The 27,905-nt window shown below is 41.2% G+C and overlaps 3 protein-coding genes across 6 annotated transcripts in view; 2 read left to right on the top strand and 1 right to left on the bottom strand.

Annotated features, from left to right (window-relative positions):
• The window catches only part of flvcr2a (FLVCR heme transporter 2a), a 29,098-nt gene extending 17,079 nt beyond the window's left edge, over nucleotides 1-12,019 (top strand). For 2 of the 3 annotated variants that reach the window (XM_056296174.1, XM_056296173.1), the window contains 8 exons: nucleotides 740-807; nucleotides 1,204-1,307; nucleotides 6,048-6,158; nucleotides 6,928-7,033; nucleotides 7,193-7,304; nucleotides 7,726-7,790; nucleotides 9,085-9,204; nucleotides 10,316-12,019. In XM_056296174.1, coding sequence (XP_056152149.1) covers nucleotides 740-807; nucleotides 1,204-1,307; nucleotides 6,048-6,158; nucleotides 6,928-7,033; nucleotides 7,193-7,304; nucleotides 7,726-7,790; nucleotides 9,085-9,159 — 641 coding nt within the window. In that variant the 3' untranslated portion in view covers nucleotides 9,160-9,204; nucleotides 10,316-12,019. The remainder of the gene's footprint in view (nucleotides 1-739; nucleotides 808-1,203; nucleotides 1,308-6,047; nucleotides 6,159-6,927; nucleotides 7,034-7,192; nucleotides 7,305-7,725; nucleotides 7,791-9,084; nucleotides 9,205-10,315) is intronic. The other variant, XM_056296172.1, reaches the window with a different exon arrangement.
• A 368-nt stretch (nucleotides 12,020-12,387) lies between these two features.
• erg28 (ergosterol biosynthesis 28 homolog) lies at nucleotides 12,388-14,368 on the bottom strand. 2 transcript variants are annotated; one of them, XM_056296180.1, is made up of 5 exons: nucleotides 14,316-14,368; nucleotides 13,749-13,905; nucleotides 13,498-13,588; nucleotides 13,247-13,365; nucleotides 12,388-13,093 (listed from the first exon to the last, which is right to left on the bottom strand). In XM_056296180.1, the coding sequence occupies exons 2-5, from the start codon at nucleotides 13,879-13,881 to the stop codon at nucleotides 13,005-13,007; spliced, it is 432 nt and encodes a 143-aa protein (XP_056152155.1). In that variant the 5' UTR covers nucleotides 13,882-13,905; nucleotides 14,316-14,368; the 3' UTR covers nucleotides 12,388-13,004. The 2 variants fall into 2 exon arrangements, with proteins under 2 accessions (XP_056152155.1, XP_056152154.1); XM_056296179.1 differs by having other exon boundaries at nucleotides 12,391-13,093; nucleotides 14,246-14,338.
• Nucleotides 14,369-15,351: 983 nt separating this feature from the next.
• ttll5 (tubulin tyrosine ligase-like family, member 5) overlaps nucleotides 15,352-27,905 on the top strand; it is a 49,708-nt gene continuing 37,154 nt past the window's right edge. Inside the window, exons 1-11 of the mRNA XM_056296181.1 lie at nucleotides 15,352-15,558; nucleotides 17,529-17,635; nucleotides 17,770-17,852; nucleotides 18,698-18,804; nucleotides 19,112-19,242; nucleotides 20,525-20,607; nucleotides 21,439-21,508; nucleotides 21,649-21,733; nucleotides 22,520-22,621; nucleotides 22,847-22,938; nucleotides 23,168-23,275. Coding sequence (XP_056152156.1) covers nucleotides 15,500-15,558; nucleotides 17,529-17,635; nucleotides 17,770-17,852; nucleotides 18,698-18,804; nucleotides 19,112-19,242; nucleotides 20,525-20,607; nucleotides 21,439-21,508; nucleotides 21,649-21,733; nucleotides 22,520-22,621; nucleotides 22,847-22,938; nucleotides 23,168-23,275 — 1,027 coding nt within the window. The 5' untranslated portion in view covers nucleotides 15,352-15,499. The remainder of the gene's footprint in view (nucleotides 15,559-17,528; nucleotides 17,636-17,769; nucleotides 17,853-18,697; nucleotides 18,805-19,111; nucleotides 19,243-20,524; nucleotides 20,608-21,438; nucleotides 21,509-21,648; nucleotides 21,734-22,519; nucleotides 22,622-22,846; nucleotides 22,939-23,167; nucleotides 23,276-27,905) is intronic.

Here is a 27,905-nt window from a genome sequence, read left to right as displayed (position 1 = left end):
GGGTTGAAGGTCAGGTGAATAAAAGACCATATGATAATAGCAGTTGAGGATTTCACAGGCAGATCTGTTTCTTGGAAGGGCCTTGGTCATATAGGTTAGATGTTGCATTATTAAAAGTGAAAGGTAAAGCAAATACAAAAACATGTAGATGTCACTGTCATTTTGTTTACAGACATGAGGATGTATCATCATGGCATTGGGTTCATCCAATACACAGTACTTGTGTCTCATTGATCAAAAGTTTGTTTGAATACAAATGGTGCCTAATGATTGATTATTTTCCAAAATTAGTCATATTAAAATTAATTTTTAGGCAAAATTCATTTTTTTTAAATGTGTAGCCTTATATTGTCAAGAAAGTATGACATTAATATCCATTCAGTGGATGCTAAAGCGCTTTAAACGTTCTGCTCTAGTTTATTTTTGTTAATTCTCTTCTTTGCACAATTAAAACTTTTTGACATGTTTTAAAGCTTGTAAAAATGTCTTCAGGGAAAAGCTGTCTTAATACAAAGAGTTATTTATGGACCATTTGTTCCAAATCAAAGTTAAACATTTGTACTGTATTAACAAAAGCAAAGGCTGAAGGTAACATTCAAATTTCATGTTTGAAATTCCCAGCAAAGTTTTTAGGATAAGAACTGTCACGGCCATGTTAAAAGGTCCCATCTGGAGCGTCTGTTCTCTACAGGTCTTCTCAGAATAGAGGGAGACTCTTTTTCTCTTTGTCCCCCTACAGGGCTGAACGTGGGCTGTTTCTATGCTGTTTCCACGCTGTTGAACAGGATGATCATTGAACACTACCCTGTAAGTCCTGTTTATTTTCAGGTCGTAAACATGCTGCTTCCTTGTTTCTGCCTACCTTTCTTTCTATAGTTAGTTTTGTTTCTTTGTTTCTCGTCAATCTTTCTTTCTTTCTTGACATACTCTGTAATAATGATCAATATCAGCATGATGACCAACATGTTGGCAGTGTTGTGTTGGGGATTTTTCCTTTGAGACTTACAAGCAAAAATAACTACGAAGGATGTTGCTCTGACACAGATAGCTGGGGCCTGGGGTTTCCAAGTGTCACATCTTAACAATTTAGCTCGCCCCAGATAAGATATCCTAAGGGTATGCAATATAATGTTTGCGTAAAGTTTACATGACACATCATGCCCAAAGTGCAAAGACAGATTGCATCATTATTTTCTGTCACAGGGTGAAGAGGTGAATGCTGGGAGAATTGGTCTTACCATTGTAATTGCTGGCATGGTGGGTTCCCTCATATGTGGCATGTGGCTGGACAAGACAAAAACCTACAAGTAAGATACTCCTTTAACACATTGTATTACTGGTTCCCTGATAAGCTGCAGTTTTCTGGTAGCTGCAGAGCCCCCATAATGTTGAAACAAACCCACTCTTTATTCCCTTATACATTTTGAAGAGCAAAATATGATTTGATTTATTTGCTTTGAATGACTGAGTGAGTGCATGTGTTGACAAGTTTGTCTACCATGGTAGTCATGTTGACACAGATGGCCACTTACCAGCATGGCAGCCTCTACTTTTATTGGAATCTGAAGGTTCTTTGGAAATAATACCTTTTCTCTTGCAACAACTTTCCCTCCCACCAGAGCCTTTTATATAAGATGGCGTACACATAAAAGCACATCAACAACTTGTGCATTATCGCAACATATTTTGGCTTATGGAGCCACGTGCCTCATTACAGTTTCCATGTTCTTTTCACTGCTTTAGACTCATAAGCTTCGACTGAATTTATGACAACACAAAGCTCAATGTGATTTCAGGAAGAACGTGCTACAACACATTTTAAATCCTCCAAAGCTCAACAATCCCTCTCATATGCCACAGTCATTGCTGTGCGCTAAAGGAAGGGCTCCTTGCATGCATGTCTGTTAAATTGCCCATTTAAAGAGAGGCGTCTTAGCGAATTAAAGCTTTTGTTGGAAGTGGGCACTGTTGAGATTCCAGTGGAACTGAGGTCTGCGCGTGATGTGCCTTTCCACTTATCTGAGCTGACAGGCTTTTTCTATTCGTCCTCCAATGTCCCAGCTGAGCCTCAGCCCTATTATTGTATTAAACATGGAAAAATAGTAATAGTAATAAGTGAAATAGTGATAATGCACAACATAAAGCCAACGTCCCATATTAATATCTATATCTACCAATGTATCTATCTTTCATTAATATACTATTCTGTCATTCAAACTCCTTTTTATTACCCAATTTCCCCTCGGGGATGAATAAAATATTCTGATTCTGATTACAAAGTCACATATTCTAAACTTGAGGATGAACAAATGTTCGAAAGGTTCTTCAGTAAGAGATGTTTGGAAAAGCACACCCTCAGCTATCTGAAAGGTAAATTGTTAACGATTAGTAGAAAAAAATGTATCCTCATTCTCTACATACTATTAGGCCACATAGCTGTCAAAGCAGTCATGCCAGGTTTCAGATCCTCACTCACCCATTTTCCTGTGTGGGAGAGTCAGAGGACTATCTTATATTAACAAAAACATTTGGGAGCAATAATTCATGCGTGGTTGTACAAGAGAGAGCTTCACCAGAGTAAGCCTGTTTATGTGGAAAGTGCCAGAGTTGTGACAAGAGGTCTTCAATGGCCAGGGTTATTATTATTATTCTTCTCTGTGAAGATTGATAGAGCTGTTGATAGTCAAGGTCCAGCCATTTCCAGTAGGTTCTGATCATTAGCTGGATTGAACTCAAATTTCCTTGTCTAAAGAATTTCCCATCAAATTGAAATGTCAACCATTTTAGCAAATTGATACCTTCTGCAAAGTACTAACATTGTTGCCACGTAAGAAAAAGCTAATTATTGGTTATCACAAAATGTATTACTCAAACTTCAGTCTTTTTTCTGATATTGTGCTGAGGCCACTGCACACCGTGCCAGCAAGGAGTTGTGTGCACGGTTATCCTTTATGTTTCCATTAGTGTTGGACCTGAAATCAGGACAGAGAAGTTCTACATATAAACTACAATGATGACAACAACCGGAGGGTGTGCTCCAATTATCGGGGCATCACACTGCTCAGCCTCCCTGGGAAAGTCTCCTCTAGGGTGCTAGAAAGGAGGCTCCGACCGATTGTTGAACCTGGGATCCAGGAGGAACAATGCGGATTCCATCCTGGCTGTGGAACAATGCACCAACTCTTTACCCTTGCGGAAGTGCTGAGGGAGGCATGGAAGTTTGACCAGCCAGTCTACATGTGTTTTGTGGACTTGGAGAAGGCTTACGACTGTGTTCCCCGGGGCACTCTGTGTAGGGTGACCAGACGTCCCGGTTTGTCCAGGATTGTCCCGGTTTCAAGCTGGGTGTCCCGAGTACCGGCTACTCTAGCCTGTCTTGTTTTGGTGAGAGGGGATAAAAATACTTCAATGTATCATGTCCGGCGAGACAGACAAGATTGTGAGTGCGTGCATATGCGTATGCACGAAAGTGTAGTACACTTTTTAGGGTCCCGGTTTGGGATTTTTAAAATCTGGTCACCCTAACTCTGTGGGGGGTACTGCGGGAGTATGGGGTACTGGAGCAGTTGCTACAAGCCATCTGGTCCTTGTATAACCAAAGTGAGAGCTGTGTCCGCATTCTCTGCATAAAGTCATACATGTTTCAGTGGGTGTCAGACTCCGCCAAAGTTTTCCCTTGTCTCCGATTCTGTTTGATATTCATGGACAGGATTTCAAGGCTCAGCCAAGGTGAGGAGTGTTTCCGTTTTGGGAACCTCCGAATTGCATCACTGCTCTTCTCAGATGATGTGGTTTTGTTGGCTTCATCAGAACACGACCGTCAGCACATGCTGGGGCAGTTTGCAGCTGAGTGTGAAATGGCTGGGATGAGAGTCAGCACCTTCAAGTCTGAGGCCATTGTTCTCTACCAGAAAATGGTGGCTTGCTCCCTCTGGGTTGGGGATGAGTTGTTGCCTCAAGTGAAGGAGTTGAAGTATCTCGGGGTCCCGCCTGTCAATCTCCCCAAGATTGACAGGCGGATTGGTGCAGCATCAGCAGTAATGCAGACATTGTACCGGACCATTGTGGTGAAGAGGGAGCTGAGCCGGAAGGCAAAGCTCTGAGTTTACCCGTCAATATTCGTTCCAACCCTCTTCTATGGCCATGAGCTTTGGGTAGTGACCGAAAGGGTGAGATACAAGTGGATACAGGCGGCTGAAATGACTTTCATCTGTAGGATGCCTGGGCTCAGCCTTAGAGATAAGGTGATGAGATTGGACATTCGGAGGAAGCTCGGAGTAGAGCCGTTGTTCCTTCATGTCGAAAGGAGCCAGTTGAGGTGGTTCGGGCATCTGATTGGGATGCCTCCTGGGCGCCTTCCTTTGGAGGTTTTCTGGGCACGTCCAACTGGGAGAAGACCCCGCGGTAGACCCAGAATTCACTGGAGGGACTATATGTCCAATCTGGCCTGGGAACTAGGGCCGTCTTAACAGCATTATGGGCCCCCGGCAAAGCAGTGCACTGGGGCCCCTACCTACACAACCACTCTTTATGTAGCGCGTGAGATACGTACACATACATGCATGTGTGGTTGCAGAGGTGACCGTGATACTAAATCAGAGGTGAATGCCGATGTCCACTTGTTATCATAAAAATTAACATGAATATTGTTCATTATCTTTAGTAAAACACATGCTAAATATACATTTCCCAATAACAAATATTTATAGTTTAGTCTAATATAGTATTTATTTATTTATTGACAGCAAGTCACAACATACATAGATTAGCATGGGGACCCTATGCTCGTGGGGCCCCCTGGGCAACTGCCGAGCATTCCCATGCGTTAAGACGACCCTGCTTGGAATGTCTTGGGATCCCCCAGGAGGAGCTGGAGGGTGTTGCTGGGGAGAGGGATGTCTGGAGTGCCCTACTTAGCTTGCTGCCACTGCAACCCGACCCCGGAGAAACAGCTGGAGATGAGATGAGATGAGATGAGATGAGATGAGATGAGATGAGATGAGATGAGAGGACATGACATGACATGACATGACATGAGATGAGATGACGACAACAAATGATGTCATGCAACGGCTTCTGTCTACATAATGCGCAAGACTTTTTAAAAAAAAATCTTTTCTCTGCATTGTTTGGATGTGTGATGTAGCTATCCCAAGTTTGGCCAACAAATCAGCAATCGCTCGGTACACTTCTTCATTTCGCTTCAGTCCATCAGGCTGCTCCTGGATTTTACTGTCGCACCAGATGTTGGTCGTCTCCTGACAAATCCCAACACAGAGTGAGACATTTTTGTTTTGTTTTCTGACTGAAAAAGACCTGCTTTTTGTGATTTCAGTCCATGCTGTGGGATCAGTGCAGGATATAATAATGGCGCCATAGGATATCAAAGCCATACCAGATATGGTGTCACTGGATGTGACATGAATGTAAAACCAGTCATTGAACCGACATCATGAAGTCCTCTCTCTGGCACGATTTGGCTGCGTTCATATCAAACGAAGCCAAAAGTGAAATGAGCACGGTTTGGAATCATTTCATGCCAAAGTTGACATTTAACTTGGGAATGCATGGAGGAATCTTGAGACTTGTAATGGGATATAAATGTATAAGCCAGATCAGGGTTAAATTAGCTTGCTAAGGTGTTCGTGAGTTATTGCTTCTCACTGTATATGCTGTAGGAAGGGGTCAAAGTGGCAAATTGTGTGCGATGTGTAAATACATCTTGTAATTATGATGGTGGATTGGATCTAGGGTTGTCAACTGTTCCTTAAAATAAGGAATCGTTCCTTATTATAGATAAAATATATACATAAATTATATATATATTATATGTGTGTGTGTGTGTGTGTGTGTGTGTGTGTGTGTGTGTGTGTGTGTGTGTGTGTGTGTAGTGTAAGGCACATTATATTTGTTGTGTCCACGCCGCCCCGTCCATCCAACCCCCATCCATGTCCCCTGTTCCTTATTTCCATTTCAAGGAGTCGGCAACCCTAATTGGATCATCATGGATTGATTGGATTGATAAACTGATTTCCTTCTGTTTTCAGGCAGACAACCCTGGTAGTATATCTCCTCTCTCTGGTTGGGATGCTGGTCTATGCCTTCACCCTCAACCTCGGCCACCTGTGGGTGGTGTTTGTGACATCTGGAGCTTTAGGGTATGTAAAGATTTAAAAGAGATGCACATCATGGGTATAAACAGTCAACCAAATGGTACCCCCTGGATCACATTACATCCCCTGTCTAGTTACCTGCCCTGAATGACTTGGCAGCCATAGCAAACCCAAAAGAAATTTTGAGAAATGTCATCAGATATTTTAGGCTTTTTAACTCATCCAAGCTAATTTTTCCACCTTATCTCACCTGCACTTAAGCCAGACATTGGTGTTTTTTAGGGAAGAGACAGATAACCTTGATATGAAACGTCTAAAGATAATGTTTAAGGTCAGATGTCTAGAGGCACAAACTTAGCCAAATGATGATACCTTATTTTAACCCTGATGTCAAGATGATCCCTACTAGTCATGTGTGGTTTTCGTGAGCACAAAAGAAAAAGGCTTTTACTAATGGCTGTGGAGCCAAAGTTCAATTTTTTCTACTTTTCTTTCAGTTGGCATTTGAAAGCTGCTTTACCCCAGCAAAAATACCACTCCTCTGACTCCTCAGTCCACACACTTTATCCCTGTAATTACTTGTATTTATAGAAAGCCGGTCCAACCATTGAGTGGTTTCCATAGAGATTCTCTTGTATGAGAAGAGAGAGAGTTTTCATATTGCAGTGTACACTGGCCATCTCCTTTCACTGTGTATCCCCCTTTCTGATTATCTTTCCTTTTCAATAAGTAAATGTATGTGAGGAGATAAACTATTGTAGATCACACTGTTTCTCTCTCAGGCTGCAGTTTGACCAGCTGTCTCTATCTGCAGGTTCTTCATGACAGGATACCTGCCTCTTGGGTTTGAGTTTGCTGTAGAACTCACCTACCCAGAATCTGAGGGCACCTCATCTGGGCTGCTCAATTGTTCGGCTCAGGTCAGTGGCGTCTGTATATTACTGTCGCTGCAAAATGGCTGACAGGAGCGCCGATGGCATAGTTAACTTATCCACGATTCACTGATATGCGGCTGCAGAAACGTTATGTGAGTGAAACAGAATATGAGCGCTGTAAATGTTTCGTAAACGTCATTCCAGGTATTTGGTATCATTTTCACCATCTGCCAAGGGAAGATCATAGACGAATGGAACACATTTGCTGGGAACATCTTCCTCTGTATCTTCCTCCTCATAGGGACCATAATGACAGGTAGCACTACTCACCTTTGCTCTCCTTCAGTGTACACCTCCCGTAACAACCCCACTGACAGAACATTATAGTGAACCTTGGAACCATATCAGCATCTGTACATTCACATTTATTGCCTGCTGTATTTTATTGGTAAAGCTTGACTCTTACGACTTCTTCAAGACACGTGATCACATAATGCCGTCATGGTAAAGGGATGCCCTCTAGTGGCTAAGTTAACTAGCCAGCCATCAATTTGTTGTCATTTTCATCATTTTCAAATGGATAATAACTCTTCCATATTTTCAATATCATGTTATGGCAGTCTGTTAAAATAGCACGTGTAGTGTCTCCAGCTCTTCTAAGACAATTGCTACGCATGTTGGAAAATGCCACAAATTTCAGCTAACCATCATCTTGTCTTTCTCTTCGCTCATTGCAGGATTCATAAAGTCAGATCTCCGACGCCAAAAGGCCAACCAACTAGCTGAGACACAGGCAGCGAGTGTAAGTGTGTTGCGTGTTAACTTGAAGTGAGAGGTGGGATCCACATTCCGTGAAGAGGGAATGTTTTGGTTGCCATCCCTCGCATGGGGCTATGTTCACTCCACGGGCTTTTCTGGCGGCTCCTCTGCAGTCCTCACACTGTCATGCACTGCTCCAGGCATGGAGGGGGGGGGGGGGGCTGAGTACAAGGTCTTGGGGCTGGTGTAAACTTTCTCTCATAACCCACTAAAGACACCCCTTTCCCTCAGTCCCTGTTTGCTGAAAGCATGACTTTACGCCGTCTGACAGCTCTGCATGCTTCGCAGGTGTTTGGTACGCGAAATGAATTTCTCTCTCATTTCAAACTTGTAATAAGCTGTGTGCTCCGTCACAGCTCAGACTGAGTGCAGTCGGTAGCTTTCGAACAGATTTCTTGATGATTTCGTGGTAATCTTGTAATTTGTTAAGAAGAAAAACTATTAATTCATGATAATTTGATAGTACTACACTGCTATTTACAGTTGATATCAGTGAAAGAAGAAAAAAAAAATTAACTCATTGGCAGCCAATATCAAAAACACCGCCACACTTCATTCCTCAAATTTATCTTACTGCAGGAACTATTTGAATAAAACATTTTTGTCATATTCAAAATTCAGAGTGATACAAAGACAGTTAAGTGACTTAGAGCTGTTGAACATCAACTTTGAATCAATAACAATGACTGGCATTTTTAACAAATTCATATTTCACATTGCTTGCACTCTGAAGTCAAGTCTTTGCCTTTCTCTTTAAGCTGAGGTTGGTGTTGGGACTTTTTGATACCATCCTTTGCTATCTTTCCACTTCCTCAGTTCATAATATTCCATACTAGTCACCAAAATTTAACAGCAAGTGTAACCTTCAGCAAAACTACGACACCTGAACACATATATGTTCAATTCACCGCTCATAATTTCCTTTATAATAAACCAGTATTGTCCAATTCTGAGGAGTTATTGAGGTAACATAAAACAGGAATGACCATATTGTCCAATTGATTATTCCTCAGATATGCTCTTGAGAAATTTGTTAAGTTACAAAACTCAAGAGCGTAATCCATTGTAAGAGCACTTTGACCATATTCTGCACACCAAGGGTTTGTCTATAAGTGAGGACTTTGATTGGAATTGGGCAGTTTAGCGGGCAGTCAGGAAATATTGTGGGATGTGCACGGGATTGGCATTAATATGATTGGAGATGATGATATCTAGAGGTGAAAGAAAAGTTGGCCTCAGGGCCTCTCAGATGCGTGACACCCAAGCTATCGTTCCAGCATGCAGGCTCCCTGACTTCGGTGCAGGACTACGGGGCCACAGCACCCAGCGGCCCCTGGCAGCGGCGGTCTTGACAATAATCCACAACCTCACTAAAACCAAAACACACACCTGCCAAGGTAGGGGGCACATACTCTCTGAAAGATACCATTTTTTTCTCTCTCAAATTCAGATTAAAATAAAAACAAAATGTTGAAACGACACAAGCATGAAACCACTATGAAGGACAATTTTACTATGTGATATTTAACAAACCCTCTGTTCAGTGGGGGAAAAAAGATGAACAGAGGTAAGGTTTTTGATTCTTACAAACCAGTTTTTTTCTCAGTTTACAAAAACAAGGGCTTCACGGGGTCATTTTTTTTCATTCTTTCACAAAAATGTACTAATTGTATTTTGGAAATATTGCACACTGTGAATAATGCCTTTGGTAATTAAGGTCCAAAGTTGGTAGTGCATTCCACCCCAGTTAGCAATCAGGGCTTAAGCAAAACAACTACGCTTGCTTCACTGCTGAGCGGAAAAGCAATAATGAGGATTTAGACATTAAATAAGATAAGCCTAAAATGATTTACCTGGTTTAAGGTTTTCATAATACTTATTGTTAGATGTTTTGGAAATGTACTGAGGGTACAATGTACAATAGGCGATACTTAAGGTGATACTGTTGATGATTTCCTTTATCATATTCTTCCTCAAGTCCATATCAAAAAGAAAAAGGACTTTTTATCTACAGCAGTTATGATATTACTGTGCATCCATTCGTTTTATTGAGCACCTCTATTAAAGACTTAACAGTAGCAACCTTTCTTTAAGGCTTAACAATAGTAAAATGATCAGCTTTCACCATTTTTGATTCATTTGTCCGAGATAGACGATAACCTCAAATTAAAGTATATGTTAACTAACAACTGCTCAGAAAGCATTTTGATGACTATACCACTAAATGTATGGGTTCATATTGAGTGGGAACATCAGTCTGTAAAGCGACAAGGTGATGTGTGCTTTGCATGAGGACTGTAATGTTCTTACTGTTCAGTCCAGATGAGTGATACCCTAACAGATGTGCAGAAGGAATTTTGATCATTATTAATGTCCTGTGGTTTGTTTCAGTACTACAATAGGTACTGTATTTGTGTCATTTGATACTTAGCACCTTTTTTATTCTTTTTATAGGAGAAGTGAATTTGAATAGACAGTGATTTTTTTCTTTCTATTCCTTCTTTACAGAAAACGGCAGCTAATCTCGAAGGAGGCATCTCTCCACCCGTGACCCAGAAAGAGGCCAAGTTATGAGGAGGGGGTCCAACTGGACTGGTCTGAGGATACAGACATCCGTTTCCTTTTATCAGCACATCAAACACTGACATAATACAAAACAACAACAACAGCAAAACAACCAAGATCTACATACGCAGAGCCACATACAATCCGCACACATGCAGGCATACACAGAGTGAAAAGTAAGCTGCTTACCCTTTGCGAATGTGAGAAGTTAGCAAATGCAAGCAAAATTGGACAAACGAAACAGGTATACATTCAAACAACAAAGTAGGCTCGACCCTCTATGAATACAGCCAGGGCCAGCAGAGCTACATGTGGCGTACTGTCCAACACTATGTACTGAATGGACTCCATTCCCTGGCATGAATTCTAGAGATTTACACAAATTATCCCAAGTGCAGCTCAGCTGTAGCCAAACCATGCACAAGTCAATCATGCAAAAAAAGTAATGCACTTGGAACCGTATAGGTCTTTATCTCCTTAAAAATGGAGACTTTCCAGAATTTATTTTAGTTGAAGACAGCTGCTTGGATTTTGTCTAAAAAAGGCATTTTTGAAAAGATTGATCTGCTGATTTTGAGCATTTTCTGTGCAATGAAACTGCCACTTTTGTGACACCAACTATTACAATTTTCTCTTACTGAATGAATCTTTTTCTTTCCTAAGCTTTAACCGTCCCCCTTGAATTAATGTTGTTGAATTAGTATTCTATGCATTCTAATGAGCAATATTTAAACTGTGAGTGTTTCTTCATATTTGACCAATATTGTGCATAACTGAACTCAATCTTTACATTGCTAAAGGTATTCATATGTGTTCTATTTTTAGAATGTGCATGTTAAATGCAGACTAAGGATTCTGTGATTTCTGTTTTCCTGTAATGGCAGTCTCTCTTTTCAGTGTCACCAGGTGGCTCGACAGTCTTGTCAGCCACCATCTGCCATTCAGGATTACAAGGAGGTACTTCTTCTGAGTACTGCTGATAGTGATGAATACTGTTGATGCTGTGCATCTGAGTATATCTCGGAAGGTCAATCTCGTCCTTGTCTAAGCGATCTTTACAAGAAACTCGTCCTGATTTAACCACATTCTCAGAACAAAAGTCAGATACAGTAGGACATGTGCAGCTGGTGATTCTATCCATCGATTGACACGCGAGAAAGAACCTTTGACACACTATGCTAGAAGAATGTTAGCACAAAAGATAATGGAACGACAAGGCAAGTCAATCTTTTGCTCTTGTCATTTTGCACAAGAAAATAGTAATTTTTTTTTCTATGACTCTTAACTTGTACATTTGTTACTGAGAAATGTAGTTCATGATGTGCTAAACTAGTAGTTGTTGGATATGAAAAGTCCATAGTGGATTGTGTCATCTTTTACTTGATGTGATGTGGTCTTTGTGATTTTTCTGTTTAAACGATTATTTTGTGATAATGAGAAGTGTTGTTAATCACTTAAGTGGTACTTTTTGTAGAACATTTTATACACATCATGAATAATTGGTGATTTCATTTTAACTGCTTGTCATACTTGGTAATGAAAAACAGTTTTATATAGCCATTAAATCTCTTTGGCAAATAATCTGAACTAGGATAAACAACTATAATTGCTATTCTGGTGACATACAAGAATAAATAAAGTAAGAAAAAAAAGGTAGCTCTTCTCTGCTTATTTTCTGTAATCGTGTCCAACACAACATTCTCACATCAGTGTCACTGTGTTGAAAACACTTGTCTTGTTTTGAATTCAGTAGGTAACAGAAAGAAATGTGCTTTACTGGGCAAGACACGCTGATTAGGGTTTCATTCAGAATCCACAGCTCTACTTTCTTGGGTTGCAGAGTTGTAAACAATGACACAAGATGAACGACTCAAACCCGTTCAACTCCCCAGATTTTGGCTTTTAAAAACCAGGAGCTGTGCTAGTTGAGTGTTCTGGTTGTTGTTTAACACCCTCATCCCCAAGAAGACTCAACACTTGCAGTCCTCAGTGCTACATAATGACCGCAGCAAACCGATGTCTACTGACGGTGTTTCAATATAGCAATGTCAATGTGCTGGACATCCACTGCTTTTCAATTTGAATTTTTTTTTCTTTTCTAAATTTGTTGTTCATATTGCTGAAGAGGTCAGCACTCAGGTAGAAGTTACACAGAGCCCTTTTATTCTCATTTACAAACTGAGGAGGTAAATGACACATCTTGAATTTGCACGAGGGAAAAACAGTTGCATTTTATTTCCCAATGTGAAGGACTCTCGAGGGTTACAACTTCCAACACAATTCTAAATTTTCTGGATCTTTTTGTAAAAATTGACATACTGTATTCAGTATTTGGGAGTGAATCAAAAACCAGAAATCTAATATAGATAATGTGACCGTGCAATATTGTGTCACAATTACACTGTCAAAACTCAATCTTTCAATTAAATTGTTAACAGTAAAATATCATTTATTGTAAAAAAAAAAAAGTCAAATACTCTGAGTCCATTCGGATAGATGGTTTCATCATCCACAGTACAACATGATTTTTACACCCGGATCTCCATCAAGACAGGAGCAGCAAACTACGACTTATTACACAAGTGTGTGATGGTGAGGTGGCTATAAAAGAAGAACTGCAAACTGTTTTTATTCAATTCCACTTCTTCTGTCGAGCCCCCACTTCCTCCTGTGGTTCGGGAATACACTGGAACCCAATCAGCATTCCCATAATAGAGAAACCTTTGAGACAACACAGGATGATAAATAGCCATGATTCAAGTTTTGGGCCCGTGCTTTTTCTCATTACGGATTTTTATGAAAATGAAACGTCTTGTTGACTTCAAAATATATACACGTCTTACAGATTGCCTCCCCTTATATTGCAGTACTCACTTGCCACAATGAGAGGCGCCATGACACCTATAGTCAGAGGTGCAGTTTTGTAGATGAAGGCTTCAGACAGGAAGTGTCCCAAGGCAAGCACAAAAGTCCATAAGGTGATGTGATACAGCCTGTAAGAAGCATGAAAGTATGATATGTTTGAATGTAACAGTGTCAGCAGACAGTTTACAATTTCCTATTTTTCTTTCTTTTTCCTTTTCTTTTTTTTACCTATGAGCAGGTTAGGAGACTGGCTTGCTTACGTTTTATTCTGGATGTCGATGGCACAGGCACAGCGTATAATCGACGATAACAACGTCCAGATTCCAAACGTTCGTGCTTGGAGACCATTCACTATGGAAAGAGAAGTAAATTGCATTAATCAATCTTCTTGTGTATACAAACTTCACATTGAGAAAAATGTGTGTATGCCTGCAATCCATTGTGATTAAGTTGAAATTTCCGAGAAGATAGTTAGGATTGTTTTTAATTTAAGTTTGGGACAGCCGCTCACCAAACTCTGGTGATCCTGTATATAGTTTCTCTGATAGGAAGCTGTGATCTCTGAAACTCTGAACAGTGTTTCCCATCGCAATGACAGATACCATCACCAACCAGCTCCGTAAGACATTCAGAAATCGACCCATCTCTTTTCAGTCAGTTGGATGCACCTGTCAACGAAGGAGAACAGAGCTACATAGGGAAACTGTCCAAAGAACTACAGCCCACGGTCACAATAAGGCTTTGTTGGCTATGTTGCTGTCTAGTTAATCGTGCAACATTGCTTATGCTAAATTGCATAATGATAAATGGATTTAGCAGTTTGCATTACAGGTGCCAATTAGCTACAAAGCGTCCACAGCATATACCAAAACAAGGGACGCATAGCAAGCTAACGACAGTGTAATGTTGACATTGCTAACTGGCAACTGTTGGTAATCGTGGGCTCAGGCCTAACTTGATCAGCATAATGATAACTAGTAAATCATAATGGCTTGTTCATCCACTTACCTGATAGATTATACTGAATTACAGAATGAACATGTTCCCGTGAAAATGAGTAAATTAAGAGAGGACTCACGGCGGTGGATCTGTCAATCTCGGACATCGGGTTTGACCAATAAGGCAGCTCCATCGAGTCGCCCCATTCCTCCGAATGGATCGTTCGTTGGCTTTAGGTTACGCCTCATTTCACCATCAACCAATCGCTGCGACCTGTTTCTGATCGCTGATAGGCTGTCGCTAAAGGACACATTCGTTTGTTTTTTGTTTTTTGCACAGTCTAACGTTTCAGCCGGTAGAATACAGCAAAAATAAAAAGGAATAAAACAATGTCGACGATCAGCTAAATAAAATGAAGATTAGTAAATTATCTTGTTTTTCTAGACCTCAAACCATGCACCGATGATACGTTTACATCAGACATTAAAATATAAAAGGGTTTAATTTTTGGAACTCTCATTTTATGAATTAGGACTTTACCCAGTAAAATAAACACATTTGCGATTCAATTATACATGATAATGCAGTATATGCATAATACAACCGGTATGTGAGTTTGTAATAACGGCAGACACGTTTGACACCGTGGCTCGCTGTCCGCGTGTGCGCGCATGCGCTCTTCCGTTGCTACTCAGTTGTTGTAGTAACCAAACGGATTAATAACCACTATGGTCAACTAGCTAGCCCCGGTGCTAACGGGGAGCTCCCAAAAACAGAGACATGTTTACTTCGGCGTGTAATGGGGTATGTGCTTACAAAACGTTATCATTAGCCGTCTGCAAAACGTGGCAGCCGTTAGCTAGCTAACGACATAAAGCTAAATTACCTCGGTTAACTGACTTAGTTAATTAGCTAGGTACGGTTAGTCGACTGCACCTAGCTAGCGGACCCTGCTGCCTGAGCTCTGCTGTTCTTCTGCCTACCGAAAGTATCCTGCTAAAAAGTTGACCTCACTTCCGCCACAAGTAGCCAGTAAATGGATTTGTTATTTGTAACGTAAATCAGATGTACACCTTGGCCCCGGTAGCGTGATTAATGCTAACGTGGTGTGCCGCCTGGTTCTGTCAGTCCAGCAAATCTAACGTTATGCGTTTAGAATTAACGTGGCAGCATTAGTTGCTTGTAGCGATCTTGGATGTCAGCTAATTAGGAGTGTTGCAATTGACTGACAACTGACTAGAGGATAGTTATGCTACGGTAAACCAAGGTGCCTGATCCCAAGGAAGATTTCCACCAGACAGCTCTTCCCCTTTCACTGTGGAAATGCCAGCTGTGATCCGGGATAAAGAGGATTCAGAGTCTTCCTCGGAGGACGAGCAAGAGTAAGTGACTGCTGATTAGGTCAGCTTGCTTTCCCCCTCCCTGATCAGTGAGATTATGCAGTTATCTTCGATAAATACTCAGAAAGGAGAAAACGGAACAGAGGAAAAGTTCCTTGTTTAATCCATCAGTACAATTCAAGGTGTATATAGGTGTTATAACTAGTGCAGTATAATTAGCGCAGTATGTCGTACAAAATTAGTAAAGATTTACAATGTCATGTTATCTTCTTTGTCTAAGTGATTGGCAAGATTGTTAGAGCTACACTAAACCTACGTCGGCTTGTTTTATGCATTCATTTATATATATTCTAAAAAAAACCAAATCAAAACAAAACGAAACAAAAATACTATATGCCCCCTGTCAAAAAAACAAAAAAACAAAAAACACCACTATGAACAGGTAACACTGTACGCTACAATGGCCTCATACATGTCACCTAAATGTCTTTGATCACTTAATGCATGTCTTTATTCTAATTTTATTCATTTACATTTTCAACAGTATGTGGGGTTGATAGGTTTTGCATTGATTTTAAAGGTAAAAATGATACAGAACTGTGACATTGGTCTGCTTTGGCAGTTACAAAATATTGAATTGCAGTACATTGCTCACAACCACTATAGCCTCTAGAGTAAGCTGTTCTGAATTTAGGAGGTCTTTAGTGCCTGTCAGGTTCCCGCTGATCCTTCTGGTAAACCTAGCAAGGTTTGTCTGTCTCTAAATAGACCATTCATCACCATGACACAATGCTTAAGCAACTCTTGTACCAAACGTTTTTTGTTGGTTCAAATGAATCTTTGTAAGGTTGGTTTCAGATGCCAACTTAATTATTGATGCCAAGAAGTCAGACAGAATGAGGACTTTGAGTAGCTCTCATTTTGCATAATTGATACATCTGCTCTGAAGAAAATTAAAACCCTAGAAGAGAGAGCTAAATTTTGTTGTAGATCTTTGTTGTATTAGTTACTATTTGACATTGTGTAGTCTTTGCTAACTAATTCCCACATAGACTGTACTCAGGAATAGGACTTTTAATGTTTGTCTCATTAATTAGTTAGGGTTGCTTAATATTTGCAAGGGTTTAACCTCAAACTCTGCGTCTTGCAGACTGAAAGACTGCCAGAGTATTGTAAAAATGTGATCTCACATAAGAATTTTGTCTCTTGAAATACTTTACCCTCACTGTTACAGTGCAGTACTTGGATTGTATATGGCGGAAAACAAAAGCACCACCCCAGTGCATTATTCTAGACTCTGTTCCATATCAACATTACCAAAACAGCATTACCCTCAGACTGAATGTCAACCAACCTTAGTCCTTGACCTCAGATCAGTGCTATTGAAATACCTTGTTCAATGGTGTCTGGCCAAGGTATAACAGCAGAATTGATAGATGCCATATTGTCTAACATACACAGATACCTGAGCCAGGAGCTCCAGTTGTTTACTTGCCTCCCCTCCCTGCCTTATCAAGAGTGGTCATATCTGATAGAGTTCTTCTCCATCAACGTATTATCTTTGCATTTCTTTTTTTTTTTACTTGCTGATAAGCAGGCTGTGTCTCGTACTGTTGGATAGTGCAAAGTTTCTAGCAGGATTGTTATTACAACAGCTGGGTTTGTTATAGCCGACACCTCCTGAAACCGTGTGTGGTTCGCTCTGGTTCTCGCTATCTGCTCAACTGGAGTAAACAGCATGCTAGGATGCATTCCGCTAGTTTTAGGTAAGCTACAAATAAAGATCAGCTGCCATCACCCAGGAGCAAAACCCCAAGATTACAGGCAGCAAAATTTACCCAAGAGTGTATATATATTTATTGATGTTCTAAAATTATTCTCTATGCTATGCATGTCATCAGTTTGTCCAGATCGTTTTAATTTGACTCATTTTATGTGATTTTTTTTTTGGAGAAATATCAGGTAACTCTGATATTCACAGAACTGTTACTTTGTGATTCTGTGTTACCCAGAGACCATCCTTGCATTGCCTGGAGTGGCCTTAGCAGGAAGATTCCCATTTTGGTGTTCTGCCCTGAAGCAATCATTGCTAAAGATGTGAATACCGGCTCTGTTGGAGGTACAGTACACATTACTGAAAGTGATGATTAGCTCTGGGAAAAATAATAATTGAAGTAATTTTTGTGTATTATTTAAGTTGGCTTTTTGTTGAAAATATATGAAACAGAATTTCAGTGTTTTCACTTGCTGCAGAGCGATACAACATGGCCTTCAAGATTGTACGCACAGAGAGCCGCCTGGTACGAGGTTTACTAACCAGTCATGGATTCCATGAGGTGAATTTCTTTACTAAAGCATACAATTTAAAATAACAGCTGTTAATGTAAACATGCTATGTGAAATTGGTACATAAATCTATGTGACCTAAGATGTTGCATTCTTTTTTGGCAGCTCATGCTATTTATGCTCCTCTCTGCCATGTAGGATAAGAGATAGTAGGCCTGTTGTTTTTGCCTTGACTGATACTGCCTATGTCAAAGCCTGGGAATGCACCAATGGAAAAAAAAAATTGGCCTTCCAGAACATTAATCCTGTTTCACAAGGGTGCGCACTCCCCATTATTGCTCCTTCCAAGCAGTTACTATTAATTCCCTTTTTATTTCACTTCAATGCTTCTTGACTCCCACTAACCCATCTTCAAAGGGAGAGTAGTATCTGCCACAGCATCAGCAGAGCCAAAGTTTAATAACACTCTATTGCAAACATCTGGCTTTCTTCTAGACAGTGAGTGAAGGACCACGCCAAACCTGCCTCCCCACCAATTGCTGGAATAAAACAAAACATAGCAGATATACTAATGTGATGGTGATGAAAATAGCTGGTGAACTGGCCTTCTCTTTGAGGTGATTTTAAGAGAGCAGGCTGTACCTGATCTGCTTCTCAGATCTACTCTAACAGAGCTTTCATATGTGATGGACATCAGAACTTAATATTGCTGTTGGTGCCTGGAAATTGTACAACATTTGTACAGTAACAACATCAAGGGCTATTCTTAGTTTTAGGCTTACATAATCTTTGTTGCTTTTTTTTTTGCCCCTTGGCATAGGTAATCGGTTCTGTGTTCAGTGAATCTAAATAATCTAACCACGCCTTGAAGCTGACCAGAGTTTTTGTTTTTTAGGTTCACCCAAACAGTGATGACTTTAACCTTATGTGGACGGGGTCTCACCTCAAGCCTTACCTCCTACGCAGCCTTCAAGACTTCCAGAAGGTCAACCACTTTCCCAGGTGTGATGTTTTCCTTAACTATGTAATTTGAGGCAGAGTATGCTACCACTATTTTGAGTGTTAAAACTCACACTGCTGAGCCATTCTGAGCCCTGTAGTTCAGGCAATGTGTTTGTTGGCTTCCACTGCAAAGTACATTTAGTTTGGAACTGTGCCTCTCTAAAACATGAAATGAATCATATTGTCAGGCAGAAGGAGTCTTATTGCCGTTGTGTTTGTACAAGTTTTGTCTCTCTCACAGCACCAAAGCTTGTGGAGAGCTCAAGCATTTAAAAACTTAAAGGTCAGTGGCTCTGTCCATTTCCAGGTCATATGAATTGACACGCAAAGACCGTCTGTATAAAAACATCCAGCGAATGCAGCAGGCTCATGGCTTCAAAAACTTCCACATCATCCCTCAGACGTTTGTGCTTCCCTCCGAGTACCAGGAATTCTGCAGTAAGCAAAACACAGACAGACACACACACACAGACAGACACAGACACACCCCACCCATACTCACTTGACCTCATTAAATAAGCATAGAACTATTTATTATAATCTTACTGTCATTGCTCATTCAAAGTGTTTACATAATTAACTGCGGCAATTCCTCAGTTCCTCTCACAATGCCTTAAGGGCCGTCCACGCCAAGAACGATAACTGTAACGATAACTATAATAACGAAGTGAGCAACCACACTGATGAACGATAATGTTCTGTACAACAGTGGCACCAAGCACGTGCTGCATGCTCCAGCTGTGTTGGTAGCTTAGAAAAATGGTTATTGATGGACAAAACGGATATTGATGCCCTGGTATCGCTGTACGTTGTGCAGAGAAAGAAAAAGAAAACTAGAGGGGTATGGGTTCATGAAATTCTTTAAAGACCAGAGGAGTTAGGAGAAGCCAACATTCTGTCACGAGAGTTGTCGTCTTTTGAAGACAAATTTTATTCATACTTTCTGATTCAATCTTCTGCAGTATTCATACTTTCGTATGAGTCAACATTAAGTTGATTAATTTGAACGTCACGTCCTGTAAATTTGAATGGATTTTGATTGGCTGTTGGTGTTGCTATCATTCATCAAATCGCTCTGAAAGTAATCCCAATGATATCATTCACCACTGTCATCATTATAGTTGTGGTGTGGACTCCTCCATCCACTTGAGTTAGAACGATTTTTAAAATGATTTTTTTTGGGGGGGTTTTTTCCCCCCCTTTTTTCTCCCCAGTTGTACCCGTCCAATTACCCCACTCTTTCAAGCCGTCCCGGTCGCTATTCCACCTCCTCTGCTGAGCCGGGGAGGGCTGCAGATTACCACATGCCTCCTCCGATACACGTGGAGTCACCAGCCGCTTCTTTTCACCTTACAGTGAGGAGTTTCGCCAGGGGGATGTAGTGCATGGGAGGATCATGCTACCCCCCCCCCCCCTCAGTTCCCCCTGCCCCGAACAGGCACCCTGACTAACCAGAGGAGGCACTAATGCAACGACCAGGACACATACCCACATCTGGCTTCCCACCCGCAGACACGGCCGATTGTGTCTGCAGGGACGCCTGACCAAGCCAGAGGTAACATGGAGATTCGAACTAGTGATCCCCGCGTTGGTAGGCAACAGAATAGACCACTACGCTACCCGGACGCCCTCGATATATTTATAGTTATCATTATAGTTATCGTTCTTGGTGTGGACGGCCCTTTACTTTCTCGTCCACCCTTTCCTGCTTTAATTACAGGTTGTTTTGCCAGAGACAAGGGCCCTTGGATTATCAAACCAGTAGCATCTTCAAGAGGACGAGGAATCTACCTCGTTAGCAATGTAAGGGAAACTATGACAGGAGTTTTCTCTGTCTCTTTCTTATAAACGTCAAACACAGATTTATGACAATTGTTGCCTTACTGGTAGCGAATTGTAAACGCACTAAAACACTGTGGACTAAAGAAGTTTGTCAGTCACATGTTACTTGTGTGCAGGTGTGCAGCGATGAAGCTGTCTGGGAAATAAGTTTGACCCAGTGTCATAGACATTAATAAGAATTTGTGGAGTAAAGCAAACACTTCTAAGGACTTGGCTTTTTCGGGAGGGAGCTCCACAAGGTTCTCTCTCTTGGAAAAGGCATACACGATTTTTCTTCTAAGGCATTTTTATGAAATAGTGGAAAGAATGTCAGGGTGATATTTGGAGAGAAGAAAGGCGGACGTTCATTTTTTTTTCTTTTTTGGTTTTCTCTGAACTGTGGCCAACTTCGAGGTTAGAAGTCCCCCTCACATCTCCTCTCAGCTTCGCCACCTGCAACACATTTTAACCTCATAAATGACCTAACTCCTACCGCCGTATTATATTTTCATAGACTGCTATTGAGGATTGGCATATTTTGGCCAATGCCATTGTGAATTCTAACGTTTCTTGTTCCGATTACCACTTGATATATTTACAAGCTGGCAACAGTGCTGTGTGAGCCCTTTATAATCTAATATACAACAGTAAACACTGTTATATTGTTATATTTCAGCTAACAGAAAATGACTCTGTTACAGCATGGCTTTAAATTCGTTAGGCTGAATTGATGTGATTCTTTCTGAACTCTCTCCTTTCTGTGAGTTAGTCATCATGTGGCATCTTTTATGCTTTTCTAATTTTCATCTACAGCCAAGCCAGATTTCAATGGATGAAAACATCTTGGTGTCACGCTACATTAACAACCCATTACTGATAGATGGTAAGTCCTTTTAATGTTGCCCTTTAAGGATATAATGTTGGTTTATATTACAAAGGTCTTCTGTTTAGAACCATTTTAGAAGGTTTAAACCATAAGATGAGTGTAGTACTTATGCTTTCCTTTCCTTTTTTTCATTCTAGACTTCAAGTTTGATGTGCGGCTGTACGTGCTGGTGACATCATACGATCCCCTCCTTATTTACGTGTATGAGGAGGGCTTGGCTCGGTGAGATTTTTGCCAGATATTTACATCGGGTTCTAACGTCTGTTTATTGCAGTGAATTCAGCTTAGTCTCTGTAAGACTTACGCCAGGTACAGTTGCCACTCATTGTTATCTCTGAGATCTGGCATCAAAATGCAGCAAGAGAAGTCTCTACTACTCACAATACAACCACCAGAAGAGGGCACTCTCAACTTTCTTGACTTATGATTGTGTAGTGGTGGTTCTCGCATGAAGACCTCCACTGTCTCAGAACTATAATTGACTAATCGAACACTGGTATGACACTGGTATGACATTGTTCACAGGTAATTTTGAATAACTGTGTGTGACAGTGCACACATTGATTTTTGACTTGCATTCTTTAGAGTTTGGTTAAAAAATATACGCTGTCCCACAAAGAGGCAAAGCAGGATAGGGCGAGTGATGGATAAAAAATGAAAGGCTGACAGAAATACGTGCTTGTATGTAATGCCACCCTCCGTCTAGTTTGCTGGGCTTGATTATGAACTAAGAGCTATAAATCTTGGCCACCGAATCCTGCTTTTATCTCTTGACATTCTGTTGGGTTTGATGGTATTCAGGTACTAGCTGCATGCCAAGGAATTCTCATTATTGCACATGTGGCGTCCACTCCTCTCAAATACAGTCAGGAACTAATCCCTCTTCAAAGTGCCCCACTCTGTCAAGTGTCAGCCTTGTGAATGTGTTCATTATGGTAGATATGAAACACATTTACTGTGATGACTTTCTTTTTCTAGTTTGAACAAATGTGTACCACCTGCCCACAGGTTTGCCACAGTCAAGTATGACCGGGCTCCAAGGAACATCAAGAACCAGTTTATGCATCTCACAAATTACAGTGTGAACAAAAAGAGTAGCGACTATGTGAGGTAACTTGGACTAGCGGTGAAGATATTTCAAATGTGTACCAACAATGAGCGTACTCACTTTCCTATGAAATTGTATTTATTTATTCATTTATTTATTTTATGAAAGGTTAGGAAATTAATTGGACTGACAAATCCATTTATTGTTGCATGAATCTTTGAAGTGTGTTTTTTTTCCCCAAGCTTTTAGAAAAGCCCGGTCTCTTACTCTCTTTTGTTCCTTTTCAGTTGTGATGACCCTGAAGTTGAGGATTATGGGAACAAATGGAGTATGAGTGCGATGTTGAGATATTTGAAGCAAGAAGGGAAAGACACCGCGTGTGAGTTGAGGCTACATTTTGTCCTAATCCCTTTGACTCTCCTTGGTTTCAGTATCTATGCAAATGTGATAAAACATGAAATGTATCCAATTTGCAGCATAGTAGGGCTTTCCTTATTAGCTGCTGGACAGTTTTAGCCATCAAGTAGAGCATACCAGTTCAAAAGCAAATTTATGACTTGAGTCTCACAACCCATCCTAACCACTTTTTTCTGTTATGCTTCTTTCAGTACTCATGAGCCAGGTAGAAGACCTCATCATCAAAGCTGTGCTGAGTGCTGAACTACAGATAGCCACCGCCTGTAAGATGTTTGCTCCCTACCGGACCAACTGCTTTGGTACTGTCACCCTTGTTCCTCATAAAATGTTCTGGTCCATCAGTATACTTAAGTGTATTATTGTCCAATACTAGCAGTGTCCTCTTCCCCCACATACAGTGTGTTTACAGAACAGTATAAGACATATTTTTGCCTGTTGGAGATTTAAAGGCTATTGGAAGGTCATATCGACCAGAGTGAATGGTGAAAATTTATTTCTCTGATAGACTTACACTCACTCAAACCTCTTGGACCAAACTGAAAATGGAGTGTGTCATTGACAGACCAATTTTGTATTCACCTCTTCACTGTGCAAACCCAGACACCTGGTACAACAGCAACAAGTGTAAGATGAACGAATTAGTGTACTTGCTACAGTTGGAGACTGCAGTGCATCTCGTTTACATGTGACTACATTTCATCTGCCCTGTCCTTCGTGCTGGTTGTGGCTCTGCTGTGTGAAGGAGAATGAGTGTTTTTACGTCCCCTTAGATAGAAACAGGTGAAACAGAAGTTACAGCTTGACTTGTAGCCCATCAAGACCCCCTTTATTGAAATATAGGATAATTCTCTGCCTTCTTTTATACGAAGTCACGCATTCCCACGCCCTTCAGATTTCCTTTCAGTTTCAGATTCATTGTCTACTAGTTCCTCTCTGCTATTTCTAAACTGAGACGGGCTGTGGTTGTAGACAGTCATTCCTGAGCGTGGAGCCTTCCTGCCTTTTGCTGCTCTCTGACTGGCTGCCTGGCTATGGAAGGCCTGTTGACTGAGGAATTTGCTTCCTCTTTTCTGTTGCCATTCAGGTCTGTCTGATTTGGGCTGACTATTTTCTTGGCTGCTCCAGCCTAGCAGCGGGCTTGTGTGAACTCCATTTCAGAACCATTACCCATGTTAGTGTTGGCACTAATTATCTGTGCTCTTTCTCTGTCTCTCTCTCTCTCTCTGTCTCTGGCATTCTCTTGGAATTGGGGTTTGAATGCAAGCACACTGGCTGAGCCTCCCTTTGTGCTTGTCTCCCTTTTCTTTCTCCTTTCTACTCTTGTTCTCTTTTTCTCTCTGTTTTCTATTCTTTTTCTGTGTTTTTTCTGTCCTGCTTACACTTCCAATGCTCAGTTATTAGAAAAATAGAGGGCTGTGCATTTTTGACAACTTTTCTAGACATAATAGGGCCCTTGACTGCTGGTTGTTTGGGCTGAATCAGTTGTATGGCAGGGGGGATTCACACTATCTGACTGATTGCCTCCATAAAGATACTATCTCTGCCCTGTGCATCACTCCTTGGTTGAGGAGCCACAGGGGCCCAGAGTGTGAATGTTGACAGAGCTGGTGTTTATGAGCTGAGGTGGCTTGGCGAGCCTTAATCTGGCCCTCATACATGCCTGATGGACATGAATCAACAACCAGATGACACATTACTCTGGAATGAGAATAATGCACAAAACAGGTTTCCTCTCACTCATTGAACTTTCTCACTCACTGTATTTTCCAGGTATTTTGGACAAAAGCCCAGTTTAGATTCTAGATAAGCTGTTTAGATACATCTTTTTGTCCCGATCATGATAAGTCCCTTAAACATCAGTGAACAAAATATTCCAACTATTACCTTGGAAACAGAATTTACATAGATGGCAAAAACCAACAGTAAACGGGAGTTTATTTACAACCATAGGGTTTTTGGCTAATATTAGCACATCCCGGTTTGTTTGTCATAATCAACAAGCTTATGGGGTTACTCTAAAGTGGCTGACCCTTTCTTTAACTCTGCAACAAACGAAGGCATTGTACTATTGTATCGTCATGCCATGCCATGCCATGCCTGTATACTATATTTCTTGAGTGATATTGGAAAATTAGTCTAAATAAATGCACAGATTGTCAAATTCAGTACTTTGATCATACCACTGCAACACGATAAGTGTGTTGAATACAAGCAATTAGGGCCGTGTCTTTGTAGAATGAGACAAAAAAATACTGTGGTCTGCTATGAACAAGCCTGTTGGAGAATATCAGTTTACTTTTCAATGTAGTGTAATTTTGTTGTCTTCGGATGGCCCCAAGCAAGTTAATTACAGCATTCATAGTCTGTCTACAGGCTTAAGTTTCCAAAGACAGTCACTGACAGTTCCAGAGGACCACCCTCTGTTTTTCTGCCTCTCTCAAGGTGGGTCTGTTGCATGTAGTGTTTTGTGTGCGTGTGTGTGCACACGCGTGTGCGTGTGTTCATTCACGCGTGTGTGTAGAGACACATGGAGACATGTGGGAGCCAGCGTAAAACAAGAGTGCGGGCAGGTCTGTTTTTGCTTCAAGCAGTCCAGTTTAGTATCTGTGCGTTCTTTTTATTCTCTCTCTTAAATAAATCCACCCAAACCACGGAGGAGCCGTGTTCTCCCAGCTCCTGTCAGCCTTTTCCTCCTCTCCCTTCCTCCCATCCTCATCTTTGCTTTCCCCCTTTGCAGTCTGCAAAACACAAAGACAGGGCTAAGGCATCCTTTTAGAAAAGCCTCAGCAGTTCGCCATGTATTGGTAAACTGGTAAAGCAACACACTGCACTGCTGTGACGTGTGGTGAAAACTTTGGGTAAGAACAGTGAGTTTGTCCTCAGAACAGCCCTCATTGTTCCCTTTCTACACAACCCTTGCCTTGTTTGGATGGGAGCCACACAAGACCGTAAAGTATGTTATAATCTTAATTTGTAGCAAATTATTCCTTGCTATTTTAATGACTTTTAATGCCTTTAATACAATGTTTATTGTTTTCAAATGGGATTTTTGCCTTTTGCTCAAATTGCAATGCCTATCTAAATGGGTATATTGGAACACATTTTTTTATAGCTCTTTAATCTCTGATGTGGGAAAGAATAAAAAAACAACAACAGGTTTTTGTACCTCTCATTGCGAAGTGTGTGTGTGTGTGTGCGCGCGCGTGCGTGTGCACGCACATGTGCGTGTAGAAAGAATGCCACCCATGCAGCTCTTTACCACTGCCTTATGATTAATGGACAGGCTTTTTAGCAAGGGATACTGATTACGAGATGTTTTGACTGAGATCTGATTAGCCAAGCCAAAGGCCTATTTTATTACACACAAAACATTCCACTTACTAGTCCTGTGTTCACTGAATGTCCCTCATTAAGTGCTCGGTGTGGTTGGATCCCCCCCCCCCCCCTTGTGAACTACTATCCCTGTCCTACATTTGTCAGATAGCCACGCTTCACTGCACCAAAAATATGGGCATGATGATGATGGTTGTGATGATGATTACAATGATAGAATGGGTGCTATGAAATTATAAAAGTCCCTTTTTAAGGATGGTATATGGATCAGGGCCCCTCTGTCAAGATAAGGCTGTACATGGTTGACTGTTTTTACTTGTTGTCCTAGGGGCGGCTTCGTGATTCTGGCTCCGAGCTAGCTGCCGTGCTTTCTTCGGCAGCTCAACAACAATCGTTCATCTCAGAATGACGCAACAACAATCCAATTGTCCTTGTCAACAACCGACAGACACACACATGAAGGAGATGCTTTATGTTGCTGTTGTTGTTATTGTGGGCCAACGAGCTGCGTGGCCAGGGGCAGCAAGATCATTGTTTTTTTGGGCGTTTTTCGTTTTTCTCTTGCAGTGGTGGAATTTCCAACAGTAAAAAAACACTCCTCTCCATCATCCATTCTTTCTTCTGTCACTTTTTCTTTATTTTTTTCTCTTTTTTTTTCAACTTTCCCTCCCTCTTTAATGGGTGTGATGTGGAGGTTCGCTGCTTCTGCTCTCCCTGTCTGTGATGCTTGTTGTGGGTTCTCTGTGGGCACATTAAACAGCGCTCCCCCGGCAGCGGTCGAGCCGCAGAACAAACGTGTCTAGCAGCGAGCGGCTCCGCGGGCTCATGGGGCAGGAACGGAGTCTGCTCCTAATTGGAGGAAAATGCGCAGCACATGGAGTCTGCTTGTCGGGAGCTGGTGAGGTGGTGCCGTCCCCCCCTCCTTTTTCCCTGTTGTTGTGGTGCCACTGATGAGGCTCTCCAGGCTCAAACCATTTTATTCCAGTGCTGCCTTCCCCAAAACTTAACACAATATACTTTATGACTCTCTCATTCTGTTTCTCTCCCTCTCTCTCTCTCTCTCTCTCTCTCTCTCTCTCTCTCTCTCTCTCTCTCTCTCTCTCTCTCTCTCTCTCTCTCTCTCTCCCTCCCTCTCTCACAGCATGCATGTCTTTTTTTTTCCATGTAAAAAGTGTAAAGATTGGGATAAGCCATTCAAATGGAAAAGAAAATCTTGGGTTTTTCTTTGCAACTACTGTTCAGCGCTTGGGGTCCAACTTATCCTCAGAATTCAAAGATGGCTCTTGCAGCTTATGTTGCTGGTCTTGGCTTGGGGATGTATGACAAACTTTGTTCAGTTCCATCTTGAGTATACAGTTAGTAGTTAGACTAATCATTTTGAACCTCATGACCCTATCACATTACTCCGAACTCCATACCCATTTAAAGCAGGCCCATGCATTAGGCTAAATAAAATCAAAATGGGGCTCTTGGTTGGTATTTCTCCAAATTCTTGTCAGAAATTAAGATTGACATTGTAATAAGAGTAAAAGTAATGTGTGTTTTGAAGAGGTGGAGACAGTCTGGATTCAAAGATCAAATGGAGGCGGCATGGGA

Source organism: Lampris incognitus, chromosome 16, assembly GCF_029633865.1.
Source record: "Lampris incognitus isolate fLamInc1 chromosome 16, fLamInc1.hap2, whole genome shotgun sequence".
Taxonomy (NCBI): domain Eukaryota; kingdom Metazoa; phylum Chordata; class Actinopteri; order Lampriformes; family Lampridae; genus Lampris; species Lampris incognitus.
The sequence above is the reverse complement of the archived record's forward strand: the minus strand, read 5'-3'. Positions and strand labels throughout refer to the sequence as shown.

Bases quoted from the DNA above. Each gene is read 5' to 3' on its own strand.
- erg28 (XM_056296180.1), bottom strand. From the start codon at position 13,881: ATGGGTCGATTTCTGAATGTCTTACGGAGCTGGTTGGTGATGGTATCT. The intron at 13,589-13,748 runs GTGAGCGGCTGT...CTCTTTCCATAG, and splicing joins TACAGGATCACCAGAGTTTG to TGAATGGTCTCCAAGCACGA. The intron at 13,094-13,246 runs GTGAGTACTGCA...GTTGTCTCAAAG, and splicing joins GGCGCCTCTCATTGTGGCAA to GTTTCTCTATTATGGGAATG.